Genomic DNA, 19,539 nt, shown 5'->3' on the forward strand with positions numbered 1-19,539 from the left:
CAGTGTGATTATTTTGGGATGGGGAAGGTTTTGAAATTAAGAATTGTTGGAGGTTTTATGTTACGTAATTTTAAATTATTATCATGTATCCCAAAAATGAACAGCATAGTTTTATAATATAACATCTAAGACAACTTTTAAGAAAAATCTAAGATGATATGTATCATTTGTAGAGACAGGAATCCCATAATGCATTGCACATGCTAAGGAAAAATGATGGTGGATGAGATGTGAAAGACTGGCGACTATATAGTCTGAATGTATATAATACTAAAATGTATTGATCGTTTTTTTACCAAAATCACAGTTTTACCCAATGTGTACTAAAGTGTTTTGAAACTAATGTCAGACTCACTGACCCATGTGTCATTCAAATATGTATGACAAAAACAGATGTTAGGATCAAACATTGTTTTGCACACAACAATGTGGACGATGACTTATTGTGTTGAGCTTCAATAAAAATATATATTGATACCGTACTTTTAAGCAGCCACCTGTAACTTGCAGATTTAGCCATCTTTGTTTGAAGCACAAAGTTGTGGCTTACTTTATTTACACAATGTTGCGTAGTAGGACAGAGTTCAAATAACACTTTCTTTGAAGACTCTATCCAGTCCAAATCAAACGACTTTAAAACTGACGGCCAGAAAATTGAAGAACTCAGACAATTGTCTTGAATGGTAATAAACCACGTGCATTCATGGAGCTCTGTTGTGAAACACCAGCGATGCCTTATTGACCTTTCTTGCCTAAATGCAAGATGGTTTTGACCTTCCTTGTTCCTTCCTTGATTTCACAGGTGTTCTTGGTGAGGAAAATCAAAGGTTCAGACACAGGACAACTCTATGCCATGAAGGTGTTAAAAAAAGCAACACTAAAAGGTAAAACTGATGCCACAGCTCTCAAATTATGAACACTCTGTGATCTGAATGATTTGTGTCTTGCATTCGGCCATCTTTCTCTGAAATCCAAACGCTGCAGTAATGGTTTCAGCGCAGCACGTGCTATCCAACCTGTGAGTCATAACTGATCTGCTGAGGAGGGGGGCTGAAGTGTTCTCTGGTTGATTTTCAAGAAGCATCTGAATCATTGAATTGTTTAATTTAGGGAAAGGTCCCGCTCAGACGCCCAGGCAGTTTTACAGAGTGACTGATTTTCATCAGGATGCTCTTCAAATCCACGGCGACAGAGAAAATGATTTAATGTAACAAACAAACAAAGCTCATAGACATGTAGCGGGATGACTTTCCTCATTACACATTGATTTTTGTGATTCATCGCTTTGTTTTTACACAAAACAGAGCAGGATTATAGTTATTAAAGCATATTGATTCATAATGTTCAGTTTTGAGTGGTAATCTGTTACAACCTGTACAACCCACATAACTTGTTCTCTCGGTGTAACCATGGTTACAGAGTCTTCTCCCAAAGTCTTTGCTCTCGCTGGTTAATGTTGTGCAAGTTCTTCGTGTACTTGTGAATGAAAGTAACACATCACTGTCAGGCAAAGTGTGATCTGCATTGCTCCCCCCATAAGAAAGAACTCTTATTATCTAATGTATTTCTCCTATAGACATTAATGAGATTAAATGAAGAGCAAATGGAAAGACTCATATGCGTCTCAAATATTTCTACTGAGAAAAAGAGGACTTACTACTAAAAAAACTAACAATATAATAAAGGATCTTTGTACTATGTTTTGCAGTATAAATGCTTTTGACAATCATCATACTTTGTTGATAAAAGCATCTTTGGTTAATGTAGTGTATCTGTGTTTCCATTTTTTGTCTCATTGTAAGTGCGGGACAGAGTGAGATCCAAGATGGAGAGAGACATTCTCGCTGAAGTGAATCATCCTTTCATTGTCAAACTCCACTATGGTGAGTGGTATTATAGCAAAAACACACACACCAAATTATTACTGAACGCTTCATCTTGCATGGCACAACTCCCAAGACTAAAGTGTGTGTTGTACAAAAGCTACATTTAACGATTAACATTATACAAATTCATACAAAATAGCTACATCAAGGTATCAGTGGTTTACTTACAATTGTCACAGAAAATTAAAGAAACACCTTGTAGTTTTTCGACCTTAAAATAAAGTCTCTAAAAGTATTTCAGTGGTAGAACAACTTTAACTGGACGAATTCTACTGCCGCTGCTACCTGAGCAGCCTCATAGCAGCTACAACCACACTCTGTAAGATTGTGTCTACACTGGACACAACCAGCGCGACACGACAAAAGACATTAGAAACGCATTAGAACCCATTATAATTTTACATTTTGTCCACACTCGATGCGGCACGGCACGACAATTCCATTAGAACAAGCTGTGTGTCGTGTCACGTCCTGTGTAGACATTGTGTAAGTTCTGTGTTCGGGTCGGTACACACAGCCCCGCCCATCCCCTGCCTGCGGAAGAGTTTCCAAACAACGTTTCTGCATTCGTTCCAATCATTTCTGTTCCATCAGCTTAGTCAACAAATTCACGTGTATTGCGCTGACCACGGGAAAGCTTATACAGCGACAGTTTTTACGACACTAGTAACAGACAATTGCACTTATCAACCACATGGGGGAGCCTTGAGCAAATGTTCCATATTGTTACTTTAAATTGTTCCCAATACTAAAATGTATATGTTAAACGCATCCACTTTGGGTTAAGAGATCAGCCAACATAAAGCGTACATTTAACCAAGCAGGTGACAAGATTGGTGAAGTTTGCTTTTGGCAATAGAAAACACAGTTTAAATGTGACCTTTGTTTTTTCCCTGCAGCCTTTCAGACAGAAGGGAAGCTGTACCTTATATTGGACTTTCTCAGAGGGGGAGATCTTTTCACACGTCTCTCCAAAGAGGTCAGTTTCTACTCAAACAGCTCCATTCAACGAAACAATTTTACCAGAGGAAAAGTGTTGTTTAGGTGTGAATGGGTTTCTGGCTTAGTTCAGCCAAAAAGAAAATTCTGTTTATGTCATTCCAAACCCATATGATGTTAGGCAACATTTTCAAACAATAAGAGCTCCACTTAGGATGAGAAGTTTTTGTTTGAGAAATATAACTTTTTGAACTTTTATACCTCTGTCTGAAACTCATGTGGCTTCAGAAGATTGTAGTGAAGTGTACCAGTCTTGTTGACTATTTTCTACACATTGACAATAGCTCTGCCTACATTTCTGCATAACCTGAAATATGTTGCTTCTTTTGGTTGCGACGTCTACTAGAGGCGTCCCGTTGTTCTCCGTCCTGATGCGGGTTCATTCAAGGTTACAAATCGGACGATACTGAACATTATTGAAGTATATTCTGCAATTCAGGCTCATGTGACGTGGCAGATAAAACATCTGGGGCCTCATGTATCAAACTCTCTGTAGATTCCATACTAAAAGTGTACGTACGCACAAAAGCTAGGTTTTGCGTACACATAACAGTTTTCAGATTTATGAAACCATGAGTACACCAAAACCTGCTCAAAAATCTCTTTATAAATCCCAGTCAGAGAAAGATTGTATGTACGTGCATCTCCACCCCTTCCCCTCCTCAAAATCATCACATATGGAGTCCACAACGCCTAGTTTTACTATGCATAACCTCTTATGCATATCATTTATATTCCCATCCACGTGACAACATGTTTAACACCGTCAAAGGTACAAGACATTAAGAAAAATTATAATAGGAATTATAAAGGACATTTGTGGCATACATATATCCCCACTCCCCACCCATCCCCACTCATCTCCTCCAGGCCATCTCTCCATCGGTTGTTCCCGCTCTGACCCACATTATCAACTCGTCTCTCACCACTGGTACATTTCCCACAGTCTTCAAAGAGGCCCGTATAACCCCGCTACTGAAGAAACCCACTCTTAATCCTGCACTGTTAGAGAACTACAGACCGGTATCACTCCTCCCCTTCATTGCTAAAACTCTTGAACGGATGGTATGTAACCAGCTCTCATCCTTTCTCACCCAGAACAACCTCCTGGACAGCAACCAGTCTGGTTTCAAGAGCGGTCATTCCACTGAGACTGCGCTGTTCTCAGTCATTGAAGCCCTGAGACTGGCAAGAGCCGCCTCTAACTCATCTGTACTTATCCTACTGGATCTGTCTGCTGCCTTTGACACTGTTAACCACCACATACTCCTGTTGACCCTCAAGGCTATGGTTGTCTCTGGAGTGGTGCTACAATGGTTCAGGTCTTACCTCACAGGTAAGACATTTAGAGTATCCTGGAGAGGAGAGGTCTCTGAGTCCCAACATCTCGACACAGGGGTGCCTCAGGGCTCAGTGCTTGGTCCGTTGCTATTTTCTGTATACATGACATCCCTAGGCTCTGTCATTCGGAAACATGGCTTTTCCTATCACTGCTATGCGGATGATACACAACTCCACCTGTCATTTCAGCCTGACGATCCGACTGTTTCTGCACGGATTTCAGCATGCCTAGCCAACATCTCGCTCTGGATGAACGACCATAACCTGCAGCTGAACCTTGCTAAAACAGAACTGCTTGTAATCCCGGCTGACACAAAGAGTCATCACAACTTCTCCATTCAAAAGGGCTCATCAACCATTACATCTTCCAGAATGGCAAGAAACCTGGGAGTGGTGATCGACGATCATCTTAACTTCACTGGTCATGTTGCCAGCACCACCTGGTCCTGTAGATTCATCCTCTACAATATCAGGAAAATTAGACCTTTCCTATCCCAGCATGCTACGCAAGTCCTAGTCCAGGCTCTTGTTCTGTCCAGACTGGACTACTGCAATGCGCTACTGACTGGACTTCCAGCTTGCACAACCAAACCTCTACAAATGATCCAGAATGCGGCGGCAAGAGTGGTCTTCAATGAACCGAAGAGAGTGCACGTCACTCCTCTCTTCACTAAGTTACATTGGCTCCCTATAGTCGCCCGAATCAAATTCAAGACTCTGCTCCTGGCCTACAAGACCACCACTGATTTGGCACCCCCTTACCTTCACTCGCTAATGCAGACGTATATACCTGCCAGATCCCTACGCTCTGCAAACGAATGACGTCTTGTGGTGCCATCCCAAAAAGGTAAAAGATCTCTCTCACGTACCTTCTTGGGATCGGTTCCACATTTATGGAATGATCTGCCCGCTGCTACAAGATCAGCAGATTCTGTAGCCTTCTTTAAAAACCGTCTGAAAACACATCTCTTCCGTCAACACCTGACTGATCAGCTCTGACTTCTATCTCTTTCCTACTCTTTCAAAAAAAAAAAACCTTCACTCTGTGTACTGTGATAGGCTATATGAGACCAATTTTCTTTTTGCACTTATGCTTTTTGTTGTCCTTATGTTGTTCCAAATGCTTCCATTGTTTCCCTCATCTGTAAGTCGCTTTGGATAAAAGCGTCTGCTAAATGACGAAATGTAAATGTAGATATATTACATTGCTAAAAAGCATCCAGTACCATTGTTATGTTTTAGAATAAATATATCAAAATATTCATAAAAGCAAAACTACTAGCAAAAATATTTTTGAGTAGCCTCTAAGAAGAATGTTCATCTCATTCGTTTCCACTGACCAAATAGTATCTCAATAAAAAAACGAATCAAATTGAATTTATGCAGTTTTGCTGATAAGGTGAACATCTTTTAGCTATTTTTAGTGGAAACAGATTTATTTATTGCGGTGTAAATACAATTGTCTGACTCGATCGGCGTGTCACTGATTTGGGAATTTGAAAAGGAAACGTGCAACTCTTACCATTTTCTTTAAGTTGTAGCCTATCCTTCAAATACAGTGGTATTTTTCATAATGTTTTAAATAATAATGTCTTTGCAGATGTGGTTGTACAGTAAGCTATTATCATTGGACCTATTCAAACCGGACAATGGACCGTTCCGACCACTGAATCCATGCAGCACTGTCCACCATAATATCGAAGCAGTGCGCATCATTTATCATTGTTCTCACTAAAAATACTTTCTCATTACATGAGAAGATTAATTATTGTACACCTATAGCTGTCATTAAAATATAGCATGTGACAGGAAAAGTGAGCAATAGCATCCACTAAAATATGTTATTTCAATTCATCAAATTTTTGTTTAACTTCTGCTTGATGCTTGATATCATTTCAGCACACAGATAGCATGGCTCTATAGGGAACCTAAATCTGCTTATTAGCCATGCAGTCATCATCATTGGCCAGAAAATCATCGTGGTCATGAGAGTTCATAAACTATATAAAAATATCAACTATTTTTTGACTCTAAATAAGACTGAATAGAGTTTAAAGTCCTATTCCTGGTTAAATGAACTTGATTTTAACTGGTGAATTTATATTGGTTTACTGGTTGTTACCGTACATCAGTCAGTTAGTTACCTTGTCAAATTTTTGTCTGAGCTCACTATCAGATGCAGTTACTGAATGGTGGATTGTAAGCAGTTTACACTCTAATAATTGCTCATCATTCCACCTGCAAAACAGAGCCACAGGCACACGTGGAACTATAATGGATATAATGGATGGTGTAACTGGTCCCTCTCAACACTCACTTTAATTCTCTTTAATGGAGTCTTTGGTTTTCAGGATCACATTACTTTCATATCTGCCAGGGTCAATAAAAGCCCCCTCACAAGATGTGTGTGAGATCCGAGCTGTGAATTGCACTTTTCGCAGCAGTAGAAAATGATCAGTGTCATTGTTAGGAAATAAAATACTGTCTGAATGTTAGTATGCATTAAGGAGAAATATCTTGTTTTACATTGTGTTGGTCATTGAGCAGCACAGTTTGTGTCTGGCTGTTGTGTGGCGCTTTGTAATAGATGCTTCTCTATGTTGTGGATATTTTAGGCTAAGGTTGTTCTTCACTTTAGCTGACAGCAATGTTTTACAAATCACACGAGGCTTAGGTCACATTTCGCTTCAATTTTATTGACTATTAAAGGTACAGTGTGTAATTTTATTGAGAGTCTATTGACAGAAATGCAATATAATATACATTACTGTCTTCAGAGGTGAATAAAGACCTTACTTAACAAAGCGTTATGTTTTCATTACCTTAGAATGAGCTATTTATATCTACATACTGCAGATCCCCTTGCACAGAATTCTCCATGTTGTCTCTACAGTAGCCTTAAACGGACAAACTGCTCTACACTGTAAAAACTTAATTTTACAGAATTTTACTGTTATTTTTTTACAGATTTTTCATGTATTTTTTAAATATGGTCAAAACCATCAAATTAAAGAAAAAGACTGTAAATTTACAAGAAAAACAGGAAAAATCTGTAATTATACAGGAATTTTTTATTATTTTTACGGTATGTTTCTGGTGCCCCAGATGCTGGTAAAATTTCTGTTTTTTTTTACAGATTTCTTTTGCAATTCGCAACCACTTCAAATCTCCACGTTGCTCCTTTAAAGAAAGAGTTCAGACAAAAAATGACATTTCTATCCTCATTTACTTACTATCATGATATTCTAAACACGTATGACTTTGTCTTTGTGTAAAACAAATAGACATCATTTGAATGCAATGCAATGGCAATATCTGTTGCGACCTGCAGGGCCTACAGCTAAATAAAACAGTATGTCAGCAAAACAAAAAACAGCCTGAAATTTGAGAAATTGTACTTCAATTTTATTTGAATTAGCCTAATTTTAAGGCGATATAAACTTACTTCACTATTTTTAAAGGTATGGCATTCTTTTTTAGAAGATTAGATTATTTTTGTAGTATGGAAGAGAGCATTTTGGGGCAAATGCCTAATTATCATGAAAGTAATATTGCTGTGTTATAAATTCATCATAGGCTCTGTTTTCTTTAAGCAAAATATTGTTTAATATGTTTAATTGTTTTCCTTTGATTTGGGGATAAAAATTACTTTGGGTTATATAGAGTATATATATTCTTTCCCGGAATAATTTATTACTGTAGTCAAAACAAACTAGAGGACTTGGTTCTTTTGACATTAAATGGTAGTTAGTCTTACTTAAGTTTGACAATCGAAATAACAAGCTCCTCTGGTGTTGAAGAGTTCTCCAGCAGATACAGTAAGTGAGAGATTTATACAGTATCTATAATGAGCACACAGCCTGATAATATTCCACCAAGAATAACTTTGTTGCCGTGGTGATCAGATGGGAGATGGCTAAGTTTTTTGTAAAGCATAATATTGGCCATTTAAGATGTGATATACTTTACTGTACTGTACTGTACTGATCTGCACTGTGCTCTGCATTTTTCCACTCAGTATAAAGTTTTATGACTTTTATCTACAAGTTCAGTGTTTCAAACCATGAAATGTTGATGGGCGACAGTGAAAATGAATTCTTCGCATTCTTGTGACAAAATAGTTTATAATGCTTATTTTACAAAATGAAGTTTGTGTCTTAGCAATTTACCTTAGCAATCGAATAGCTATACCCTGGTAACCACCCAACATCCGAGCATCTGCCTAGCAACCATATAGCAGTGCTCTTAAAATGACCTAAAACGCCTACCCAGCCAAACAGCAACACCTGGCAGCCGTGTAAAACTCTCTGCTATCTGTACAGCAACACCCCTGTATAGCAACAGCACACCTTAGCAACCACATAGCAACACGCTTGCAACACTTTAGTATAGTGGCTGCAGGTTTTACATTGATGGTCCAACGCCTCACATCAGTAGATCAGTCAGTCGCTACCAATCATTTTGCTTTTAGTTTAGCTCATGTTCACACACAGAATTCCTATGGGGCTCACGTTGAGTTGTTTGTGTAATTTTGTCGCCTATGATTCAGAAACTCAAGGGAGCTCTGCTTTCAGCCCAGTAAGAAGGAGATGAGATATTTGGCCGCTCCCACACTTATCTCAAGCAGACTTTTCCTTCAGACATTGATTAATGTGAATCATTGACCACGCTCATTCGCTCAGCTAAATAACCCATTTTCTCCAGCCGTCCAGACTTTTATTGCTCCTGTTACGTGTAGACGTGTATATATATTTTTATTGTAGCTGGTTTGCAGACAGCCACAACCTGCTTTAAGTCCACATGGAGCTGCAGACAGAGAGAGGGCTTGTCTTCCTAAGCTTGGTTGTTGCTTATTACTCTGTTGTAGAGTTTGTGCTGTAGAGCCTGTTAAATTTGGCCATTCTAAGGGCTGGTTGTAGCCTGTTGTGAACTGGATACCTTATGTATTACAAATGACTTCTTTACCCAGGAAAGCCCTAGGGAGGTGGTTGCCCGCTTGTTTCTTTTTGTAAACCTGTTTTCTCCTGTTTATCTGTAGTCAAGGAGTGTATATATTTGTATTTTATTTGGGTTGTTTCCTTTGCTAGCTTAGCGGACTAACTAGTTAGGTGGGTACTCTATTTTGTTTATTATTTTGGGCCTATATATTTTTTGTTTATTATTCCCCCTCCTGAAGTCCTGTTTGCTTCCTCATTATTGTTTGAATGCTCTCTTATTGCTACTTATTATGAAGATGGCTGAGCAAACTGAAAAATAAACCTTATTTTTAAGAAGTCATAGGTTGGGTCTGTAAACTGAACTTTCTCTTGTATTGTTATTCTAATCTTTTTTATTTATTTAATACTGTTACTCCATCTCTTAGACTGCCATTAACACTCCGAACATAACGCTCCCTTCAGTCTTCATCAGTAACATTGCTCTGTCTTTACTCTGCTTGTGTGAAGATGGATTGCCTTCTTAATTGCTGGTGGACCTGTGCGTCCCATTGTGCATCATACAAGCCACTTTGCATTAGGATAACAAGATTATGTAAATCTAAAGATAAATTGTTGAATTCACTTTTCCTCCCATGGCTCTTTCAATTATTAAATAACTGCTGGACGATTAATTTTTAGCAAGTGCAAATTACAAAATTAATGTCCCGCATCAAGAGTTGACTGGAATACACCCAGAGCAAAGTGATTTTCATGATGTTTAGTTTCAGTAAGGATTCTTGGATGTCTGCCTTCTACAGCTGTGGAAGAACACTACTAAAATATGTTTGCGAAGTTGCTCATCTAGTGGTGTTAGAAGCAAGGACATTCTCATTCTTGCGTGAATTTTACCAGCCAAATTTGGTATAGACTTTGGACTAACTTCCGGTTTGTGTTTGGCTAGTGTCTAATAATATATCAATTTATATTTTATTTAATTTATGTTGATATTAATTTGTATTATTTTACTGTATAATAATTGTATAAACAATTTGTTGAATTTTGTTGTATGTTCATTTTATTAAAGAGTAAATATTTTGTGGTTTTTAAGGTCCTACTTTGGTTTATGGAGTGTTCAACAACAAGTTTACGTACATACACGGTGTAAAAACACTTTCATTTTCTAATATATAGGCAGTTATGACTGACTCTCAAATGATTCGTTCATCTGTCTAATCCCCTCCTTTCTGTCAGCATACTCTGATTTGATTGGTCAGATGGTATAGTCTGCTGTGATTGGTCTACCGCGTGCAGTGTCGCAAATGGAACGTAGGTGGGCATTACACGGAGAGAAGCAAATCTGACCCGGAACTGAAATTAGAACGACAGATGCAAAGCCTTTTTAAAAGGAAAGCCTGCAACCATTAGGCAAAAAAAGCATAACTGCTAATGCTAACCCCCTGGCTTCAACGGCACGCAGGAAAGGAGACCGGATGCTAGTTTATGAATGGATGTCAACGGGTTTTGTTAGCTGTTACGGGTTCTCCAATTGGAAGTATTACAGACCTTATAAGGACATTGTAATAGTTTCTCTTTAAATAAACAATTTGTTGAATGGGTCCTGCAGTTTGGTCGCATTTAAACAAACCGTATGGTACACTGACGTCTAGCATTTGAGCTTGGTATCGCAGTCTAAATTCTAAATATTAGAGAGATAGTTTAGCCAAGTAACGTTTCTTCTCGGTTTCTTTTGATTGTTATCATAAATAATCATACTGGCACTCTATTGTTTGTGAATGAGTACTGGAAGTTAAGTTGGGGTCACAAAAGTGCGCATGCGCTGTAACGTTTGTTTATGTTGTTAAAATGAAACCGTCTATACATTTCTGCATGCGCGATTAGATGTTTTTGATACATTGTCCAGGAAGATAATGAACTAAAAATTGCATATTTTTGTATTTATATGCACATTTAAACTTCTCACAATTTCTGCCTAATTCTAATGTTGATGAATTTGGAGTATTTTAAATGAGCGCCTGTGGTCCGAGCTAAGTTATTACCATATTACACACACAAACCAGCTCCATGTAAAGGTTTTCAACAACACAGAATTTTTCCAGAGAATTAGAATTTGTATAGAAAGTGTGTCACTGAATAAAAAGAGCAAAAATAAAGAATTTCACTGATAATTAGTACATACAGTACATTTGATCAGTTCTTTTGTCCATGTTTATAAGGCCATCAAAACAGTAGACTTCATAATTATTGCATATGTGTGTGGCTTAAGTTGTTCAATAATGTAAAATTTTACTATGAAAGTTCTGTAGGTGAATCATGATTTGCAATTTTCACACATAAATTTGTGACCTAACATATACATGACAGTAATATGTACATGAGAGCATCTCAAAACCAATAGATTGACTAAAAGCTGCAAAAAAAAGATGTTATCACAATTGCCAACTATTCATAATTCCCGTATCCTGTTATTATAATCCAATCCTTCTGAAAAGCATATGAGACAAAGCTGCAGAAGTTTTACCAAGAGATCTAGACTCTTGATTTAATGGTGATTCTCTGTGCAGAACTGTGCTCGAAACATAAATGAATTACCGCTGGGGCTGAAATCTCTCATCTGGCCCGGCAGCTGTTGCTCTTCTGGCTTGTTACACCAATCTGCTCCTCTCAATATGGCACTGCCTGTCCTCTGATGCTCACCACACAGTCTAAATAAATCTGCCAGTGCTTCAAATTAACTGTGAAGAGAGCAGTTTTTGCACTTCCGTACACTGTCCGTAAAAAAACGGTAAAAAGTCTGGCAGCTCTTTCCACACGTTTTCCGTAACATTACAGGAAAAACCTGTTTCACAAAATTACATGAAATCAACTGTAAAAATACAGAGCCAATTTTACAGTCAAAGTTGGTTAAATTACAGTATGGCACTGTTGATAATTGCTCATTAAACTGTTATTGTTAAACTGTTATTTTATGAAGCTTCCCTGTCAATCTACACTGTAATTTACTTAAAAAAAACATTTTAAATGTATAATAAATAAGAAACTACTAATAAAAACCAAATGTCTTTACATTTTACCAGTTATAATACAGATATATATATATTATTAAAATACACCAAAAGTAGCTACATTTAAAACCTACAATACTGTAAATCAAAAGTAATTAGCATTTTGAATCCATAATGAAACTCTCAGGTCACAGGCCTACAATAATTTCCTGTTAAATTCTTAATATGTAAAATAAAAACACAATATTAAAAACAGTAGTATTGACCTGTAAAATACCCTAAATGCATAATGACCTTCAACTGCATTTAATGACAAAGCAGTTGCAATTTTACATATTTTTTACAGAGAAAATCTGTAAATTATTACGTAATTACATTTTTGGAACTGTAAAATACTATAAATTGCTTTAAAAAACATAATATTTCTGTAATATTAAATTATTGTTAATTTTCTTGTAATTTTAATAGTAGTATTTTTTATAACAGAAAAAATCCGTAAAATAACAGGCATTAACTGTTTAATGGAAAAAAGGGAAAATTCTGTAAAAAAATACAGATTTACAATAATACAGATGTAAAATAATACACATACCTGTAAAATTACATTTTTTTCTAACATTGTATTTTGCGTCGGCCATCCCCTCATTTTATTGAATATCTGTCAGCGGTCAGGTCCTGCATTATAAGAATGTATTTGGCTCTTTACAAATACACTTTATGTCATGGCTCTGCTTCCTTAGTCATGTTGTTCTTGGTCCTGTAGCAGAGCCATGACAAAGTCTTTGGTTATGTGTGGAGAGAAACTTATTATTGTCCTTTTGACAATAATATACGTTCTCTCCAGTGTCTTGTCATTGGCCCCGTTCCTCTCGTTTCCTTGTTATCTTTCCCTAAGTGTTTGATTACCCACACCTGCCCTGTGTCTTTATCCCTCGTTTGTGTTTCCCTATATATACCCTCTTGTTTCTTTGTCCTGTGCTCTTGTATTACGTTGTGTATGCGTTGTGTTCGTGCTCATGTTCCTGTGTTACCCTGGTTCCTGTTCTGTGCCTTGTCCTTGTTCTGTGCCTTGTCCTTGTTCTGTGCCTTGTCCTTGTTCTGTGCCTTGTCCTTTATTCGTGAGTTGTGTTTTAGTCTTAGTCACCCTGCTGTGTTGTTTTTTGTAAGACGTTGTGTCGTGCCTTGTTTTGGTTAGTTTGTTTTTGCCCCCCCGTGGGAAGTGTTTTGTTTCAGTTTTTTATCTGTTTCGTTTTCCCCATTGTGGGTGTTTTTGTTTTGTGTTTTTTGTAAAATAAATATTCTGTTAACCCCTTTACTGCCTGCCTGCGTTTGGGTTCTTCTGCCAATCCGTGACACTTTATGATAAGGAGGTAAATAAACCCTTAAAGTAGTAGTTCAACCCCCCATAAATAAATCATTTATTTCATTTATTTATTTGGAGAAATATCTCATTGGTTTTATGTTCATACAATGGAAGACAATGTGGTCCAATGTTGTTTGGTTACCAAATATCTTCTTTTGAGCAGGTTTGGAATTACATTTTTAGGTGAACTCTCCTTTTAAGAATGCTATTATAAAGGACATTAAGTAAATATCTGAGAATATCCTTCAAGCAATACGGCATGATACTTTCATTTCACATCATTCTTTAGGGGTGGTGAAGATTTGGGTTGGGTAAGATATACCTTGAAAAAATTTCACCAATTTCAGCTGACTTAGTCAATTGAACTCAAATTATATTGAACTGACTTAAAAAATTGAGTTGTAAAATATAACTAGATTTTTTTTAAGCCAAAACTGCAAAAAAAACTTAATTTTATTTTTTTACACTCTTTCGTATAAGTCTTTTTTTACAGATTTCCAGTAAAAAAAATTTGGTCAAAAAACGTAAAATTACAGAAAAATACCGCACATTTGCGAGAAAATGGGGAAATCATGTAATTTTACAGGTAAAATGTTATTTTATGGTTTATTTCTGGTGACCAAGCTGCCCGAAAATTTCATTTTTTTACAGGATTTTTTAAGTGTAATTTAAGTTCAAGTGACTAATAAAGGTCATTTGATTTAACTTAAAAATTTAAGGAAGCTTTTTAACTTAAGTTTGATTTCTTTACAGTATAGAGAGGTTAGGTAGACTTTGTCTTTATAGCAGTCATGCAATGGGTAACTTTGGAGATTAACAACAATTACGATGGACAGCATTTGAACGTACAGCCTTGCAAAATGATGACTTCATACACCATTGTTTTGTTATTAAATTAGTATTTTTTATAGTCATGTGATAACCACCACCCTTTACTATGTTTGGTTAAGTAAACTTGTCACAGTAACAATTGTATGTTTCTGACTCTAGGTGATGTTCACTGAGGAGGATGTGAAGTTCTATTTGGCTGAGCTGGCCTTGGCTTTGGATCATCTTCATAGTCTTGGCATCATCTACCGTGATCTCAAACCTGAGAAGTAAGTCTAAACTAAGTCATGCTGAATCTACACTCAGAGTCATTTCCAACCATGTGCTCTTATTTACACTCTAGCCTACATAGACGCCCTAGATAGTTACCTTATGTCACCTTCTGCCTGCACAGCCTCAACAGTGACCTTGTGTTGATAACCTCTGCAGGACGTTGATTGGACGTTCTGTTCAGGAGAGGAGCTTAAATCCTGCGTTTTCAAGCGCCAATACAGTATAATCCACATCTGGATTAGAGTTGAAAGAAACTCTCATGTAATTGCAGTTATAATTCAGAGGTTCAGACTGGGTGATGCAACACCGCCAGAGCTCTTTCTGTTTTCTTGCAGTTAAGACAACATCTGTTTCGTGTCCCTCTGCTGGTTTCAAAGTGCTTGTCAAAAGCTTTTTTCCTTCATGTTAGACTGAAATGTGTACAGGCCTCAATAATGACACCAGGTATATGGCTCAGGGCCAGTGTGAGAGGTCTTGAGGATTGTTCCTTCTTTTTTTAAACACGTCACATAAAAATGTTATCTAGCTGCCTAACCTAGATGAGATTTCAAGAGTCATGTTTTTACCCTGTGCCATCACTTTCCAGCAAACGTGTATAGTGAGTTTGGTTATTTTATGTCTTCAGCTATTTTAAATTAGTCTAGTAGTGTATGCTTGTTAATGTGATATTGATAATATATATATATTTATATTAGTGCTGTCAAATCAATTAATCACGATTAATCGATTCCAAAACTTTGTGTTTGTATAATACAGTATGTGTGTGTCGTGTATATTCATCATTTATATGTCTATATGTAAATACACACATGCATATATTTAAGAAACATGAGAATTAGTAATAAATATGTTATTTTATGTATATTTATACATAATGTAAATTATATTTAAATAGAAATGTATATATTTATATCAAATATTAGACATTAAAGGTGCAGTTTGTAACAATTTTGCAGTAAAATATTCAAAAACCACTAGGCCAGTGTTATATATTTTGTTCAGCTGAGTACTTACAATATCTCAAATATTTCCAACTACTTGTAAATCGTGAGAAAATCGCCATTCTAAACAGTGACACGGGACTGTGCAGTCGCCTGTCAATGGCGTCATATCCGCGTTCCCTTTGTTACCGCCTTTTCTGACGTAGAAACCGCATGACAACAGTGTTGTGGACAAATGCGGAAGTAATGTCTAGCAATCCACTAGCTTGTTTCGAGCAGTCACTTATTTATGGACCACAATTATATGCAACATTTATAAAACTTCATTACTTCACCTCATCCGCTAACATGAGTTCTCGTTCCCGTCTGATTGATGGCCTTCAGCGGTGGAGTTGAAGACAACAGAGCCCATCATTCCACGCTCCTTCACAGCGTCATCAAGCTACGCCATTGTTGTTGTTTTGATCGTGCGCCCTCTAGCTGCGGTTTTTACAAACTGCACCTTTAAATATTCTATATAATTGTGCTGCATATAAAAAAATACAGAATATTGTGAAAATTGGAATTAATGTGCCGAAGACGGCACCAATATGCGTCAATATTACGTCTCACGAGTTGCACAAAAAATTGTCAAAATGGTGACAGAAAGTAACATGTGTAAAGAGACACAGAAATGAGATTTATTTAGTGGTCACTAGGTTCAATTACATGACATCATTTAAATTATAGTGGAACAAAAGCATAAATATTGAGATATATATTGAGTTTCACCAAAAATTGGAAAGATTTTAAATCTTGAAATGTATCACATTTTAGGCCTATATGATGGTATATCATCCATATGCAGAGCATGTAAAAATCATGTTAACCCAGAACTCATGAGATGGCCAAGAGTGGGAAAAATTCCTTGTTGTTGAGCCCTGATGTATGACTACTTCCCTTAATAAAATCCTTCCCGTACTCTCACTTATCGTAATGCTTCTTATATCTGTTCAAACAATAGACCAAAGGCAGACTCATCCATTTACTGAATAAGCTCTTCATAGAGATTCATTGCTGGGAATAATGAAAAGGGCACTGACTGCCTCATTCTGTCATTTTAGATGGCGCACATGGATGTGCTCCATATCTCATACACACTCTCTGTTCTGAGATCTGCCAGACGTGATTGATGACATAGTCAAAGGCAACTCGAAGCACAATACACCATGTACATTCATTAAGAAACAATATTATCAATCTTGTCAGCCCTGTTCACTTATGAAAGCATTGAAGAAGGTATAGCAGTGAAATGACCAAAGGCTTATATAGTACTTCTTTTGAATCTTATTAGTAAGCTCAGAGAGTCAAAGAAGCTTTATTATCATTTCAGTCATATGCAGCTTGCACACAGTGGAACCGTTCCTTTGGGTGCTGCAGATAACACAAGACATACAGTGCATTTTACTATTTTAATAAGCATGTGCTAATGTCCTAAATGTCCGATTTTATATTTACCAATGAAAGTTCCTTCTTATTTGAATATTTTCTCTAGATGCACCAAAAAGATGATTTACAACAAATGAATTGTAATTCTGGAACACTTCGAACTCGTCTTTTTTAGGAACATGTTCTGCATATTCTATGTTTGTACATTATTTTGTATTAGTTGTTTTTGTACATGACATAATTTAGTCTTGCCCACACAGCTGTGCTCATTTTTACCACAGTTTGAGAAGTAGGGCCAAATCTATGCAGACTAAAACATTGTTCTTTGTGGAGCTCTAGCTGTATGTACTTCATTATGCATTGTTATAGGAATTAAATGTAATTACTTGTTTTTCATTTTCTCAGCATTCTCCTTGATGAGGAAGGCCATATAAAAGTCACAGGTGAGCAGAATTTAGTTGATTTCGCCATAGACGATTCAATTCGATTCAGTTTTATTTCAATAGCGTTTTTCAAGTCCTGCATTATTGCAAAACACCTTTACAGAGAATACATTTACAAACACAAAAACACTATAGACGGTTTACACAAATCGTTGAAACTATATAGAAATTTGAAATATATATATAATACATGACAAAAATGTGCAATTTGATATTTAGTAGTCTATGGACCAGATTTACTAACAGTTTGCAGCAACGCAAACGCCTACTGTCGGAATTTACTAAAAACATGCAGTGAAAATTAGCGTTGAAAAGGCGTGAAAAAAGCTGTTTTTGCGACTGACCTTATTGCATATGCATTTGTAGGAGTTTCCTCTTCAGACGCAAACTTTATGGGAGGAAAGTATTTAAATGAATCGCGCATCGTGATTTACCAAGGTTTGCGCTCATTGTGGTATTTGTGGCTTTATTTAAATCGCTAACTTGGTAGATTACGTTGGTCATTATGGGAATGAGATATGCGCCTGTGTCTTTTTTTATGTGCGCCTTGCTAGTAAAATTTCCACTCCCATCTGCGCTTTTTTGAAGTTGCGCTCTCGTTTAGCCCTGTTTAGTAAATCTGGCCCTATGTGTCTGCAGTTGCCATTGGTCGATATGTTGATGTGTGTTGAATCTCTCAGATTTTGGCCTGAGCAAAGAGGCGATAGACAACGACAAGCGAGCGTACTCATTCTGCGGGACCATCGAGTACATGGCCCCAGAGGTGGTCAATAGAAGAGGTCACACTCAAAGCGCTGACTGGTGGTCTTTTGGAGTCCTAATGGTAAGTGCCCTTGCAGACTGGTGAAGATCACAGTCGGTTACGTGAGCGCTGCAGTGTTTCAGCATTATAAGCACATACAGGGGCTCGCCTCAGGTCGCAGGATAATGTGGTTGTAGCTCTATGGGATTCTCGAAATCCGTTTTCATGCAAAATGATGGAGCACATTTCAATCGCATTAGGCTGGGTGGTGTTTTTAATGTCGATGAATAACCGACCTTGCTATGCCGTCCTGCATATAGCTCATATAACTCTGCATAAGTGCAACAGAACACTATGAATATCCACACCTTGTTGACACTAAATGCAAGTGTATTATGTCGCATGGCTGCATTCTGGAATATATGCATTATTTAATTTAGTTCCTATATTACATGGCAAACCTAAACCTGTTAAGTTAAGGTTAATGATCCGTTAATGATTTAAATAACCTTACATACATCATCAGGACACTGTTAATGATCACACTGTCACAGTAGTGTTGTCATTTTGTTCCCTCATGCTTTATCATTCAAACATCAGGCAGTGAAATGCATTTATAAAGTAGAAACACCCCACATCGTTTTAGTTTCAATTACATGCAAGTTGCTAACATCATTACATACGGTAAACACTTACGTAGGTCTTAAAATGATTTATTGACTTGACGTTTCCTCACAAGCTGGAGGAAAACAGTGTGTATCTTCTTGTTGCCAAAGATTTTTCTATTCATTCTACAAGATCAGCGTTTTTATTATGGCTGTGAGCGGTGTCTGGTAATTACTTCTAGATGAGGGTACGTCCTTTGAGAATTCCCATTTCCTCAGAAGCGATATTCTCAATGCTATTGTTGGAGCAAATAACTTTTGAAGAGGTGCTCGCTTATTAGTATGAAGTACTCAGCTCGGAACTACATCTAACTTGAAAGTGTTTGTGATTGATGTGGAACAGTGAAAATAAAAGGACTGCAGTCTTCTTCAGGGTGCCTATGAAACGGTTGTATGTGTTTCTATGACAGAAAAGAAAAAAACATCTGAAATCCTGAAATTTTTTCGTTTGAATAAACGAAAATCATTTGTTGAGAAATGACATAATGTACACGTTTGTGTACAAGATTCTCCTGATTTCACTCCCCCCCCACACACTTTTACATGATTAATAACTGTAAACTGATGATATATTATTATATCGAATTTGCGGGAAATGTCATTTTGATGTCATTTCACTTCACGTAAAATAAGTACTTAAACTTTTTATTTTATGTTTCAACAGAGATGGCAGTATAAAACAAAAGTTAGG

At 37.0% G+C, this 19,539-nt stretch overlaps 1 protein-coding gene across 2 annotated transcripts in view; it reads left to right on the forward strand.

The window, feature by feature from the left end:
• rps6ka2 (ribosomal protein S6 kinase, polypeptide 2) overlaps positions 1-19,539 on the forward strand; it is a 45,791-nt gene that overhangs the window by 8,091 nt on the left and 18,161 nt on the right. For both annotated transcript variants that reach the window (XM_057342449.1, XM_057342450.1), the window contains exons 3-8: positions 803-884; positions 1,803-1,883; positions 2,786-2,865; positions 14,519-14,625; positions 17,404-17,441; positions 18,122-18,264. In XM_057342449.1, coding sequence (XP_057198432.1) covers positions 803-884; positions 1,803-1,883; positions 2,786-2,865; positions 14,519-14,625; positions 17,404-17,441; positions 18,122-18,264 — 531 coding nt within the window. The remainder of the gene's footprint in view (positions 1-802; positions 885-1,802; positions 1,884-2,785; positions 2,866-14,518; positions 14,626-17,403; positions 17,442-18,121; positions 18,265-19,539) is intronic.

This window comes from Triplophysa rosa, linkage group LG9 (assembly GCF_024868665.1).
Source record: "Triplophysa rosa linkage group LG9, Trosa_1v2, whole genome shotgun sequence".
NCBI classification, from domain to species: domain Eukaryota; kingdom Metazoa; phylum Chordata; class Actinopteri; order Cypriniformes; family Nemacheilidae; genus Triplophysa; species Triplophysa rosa.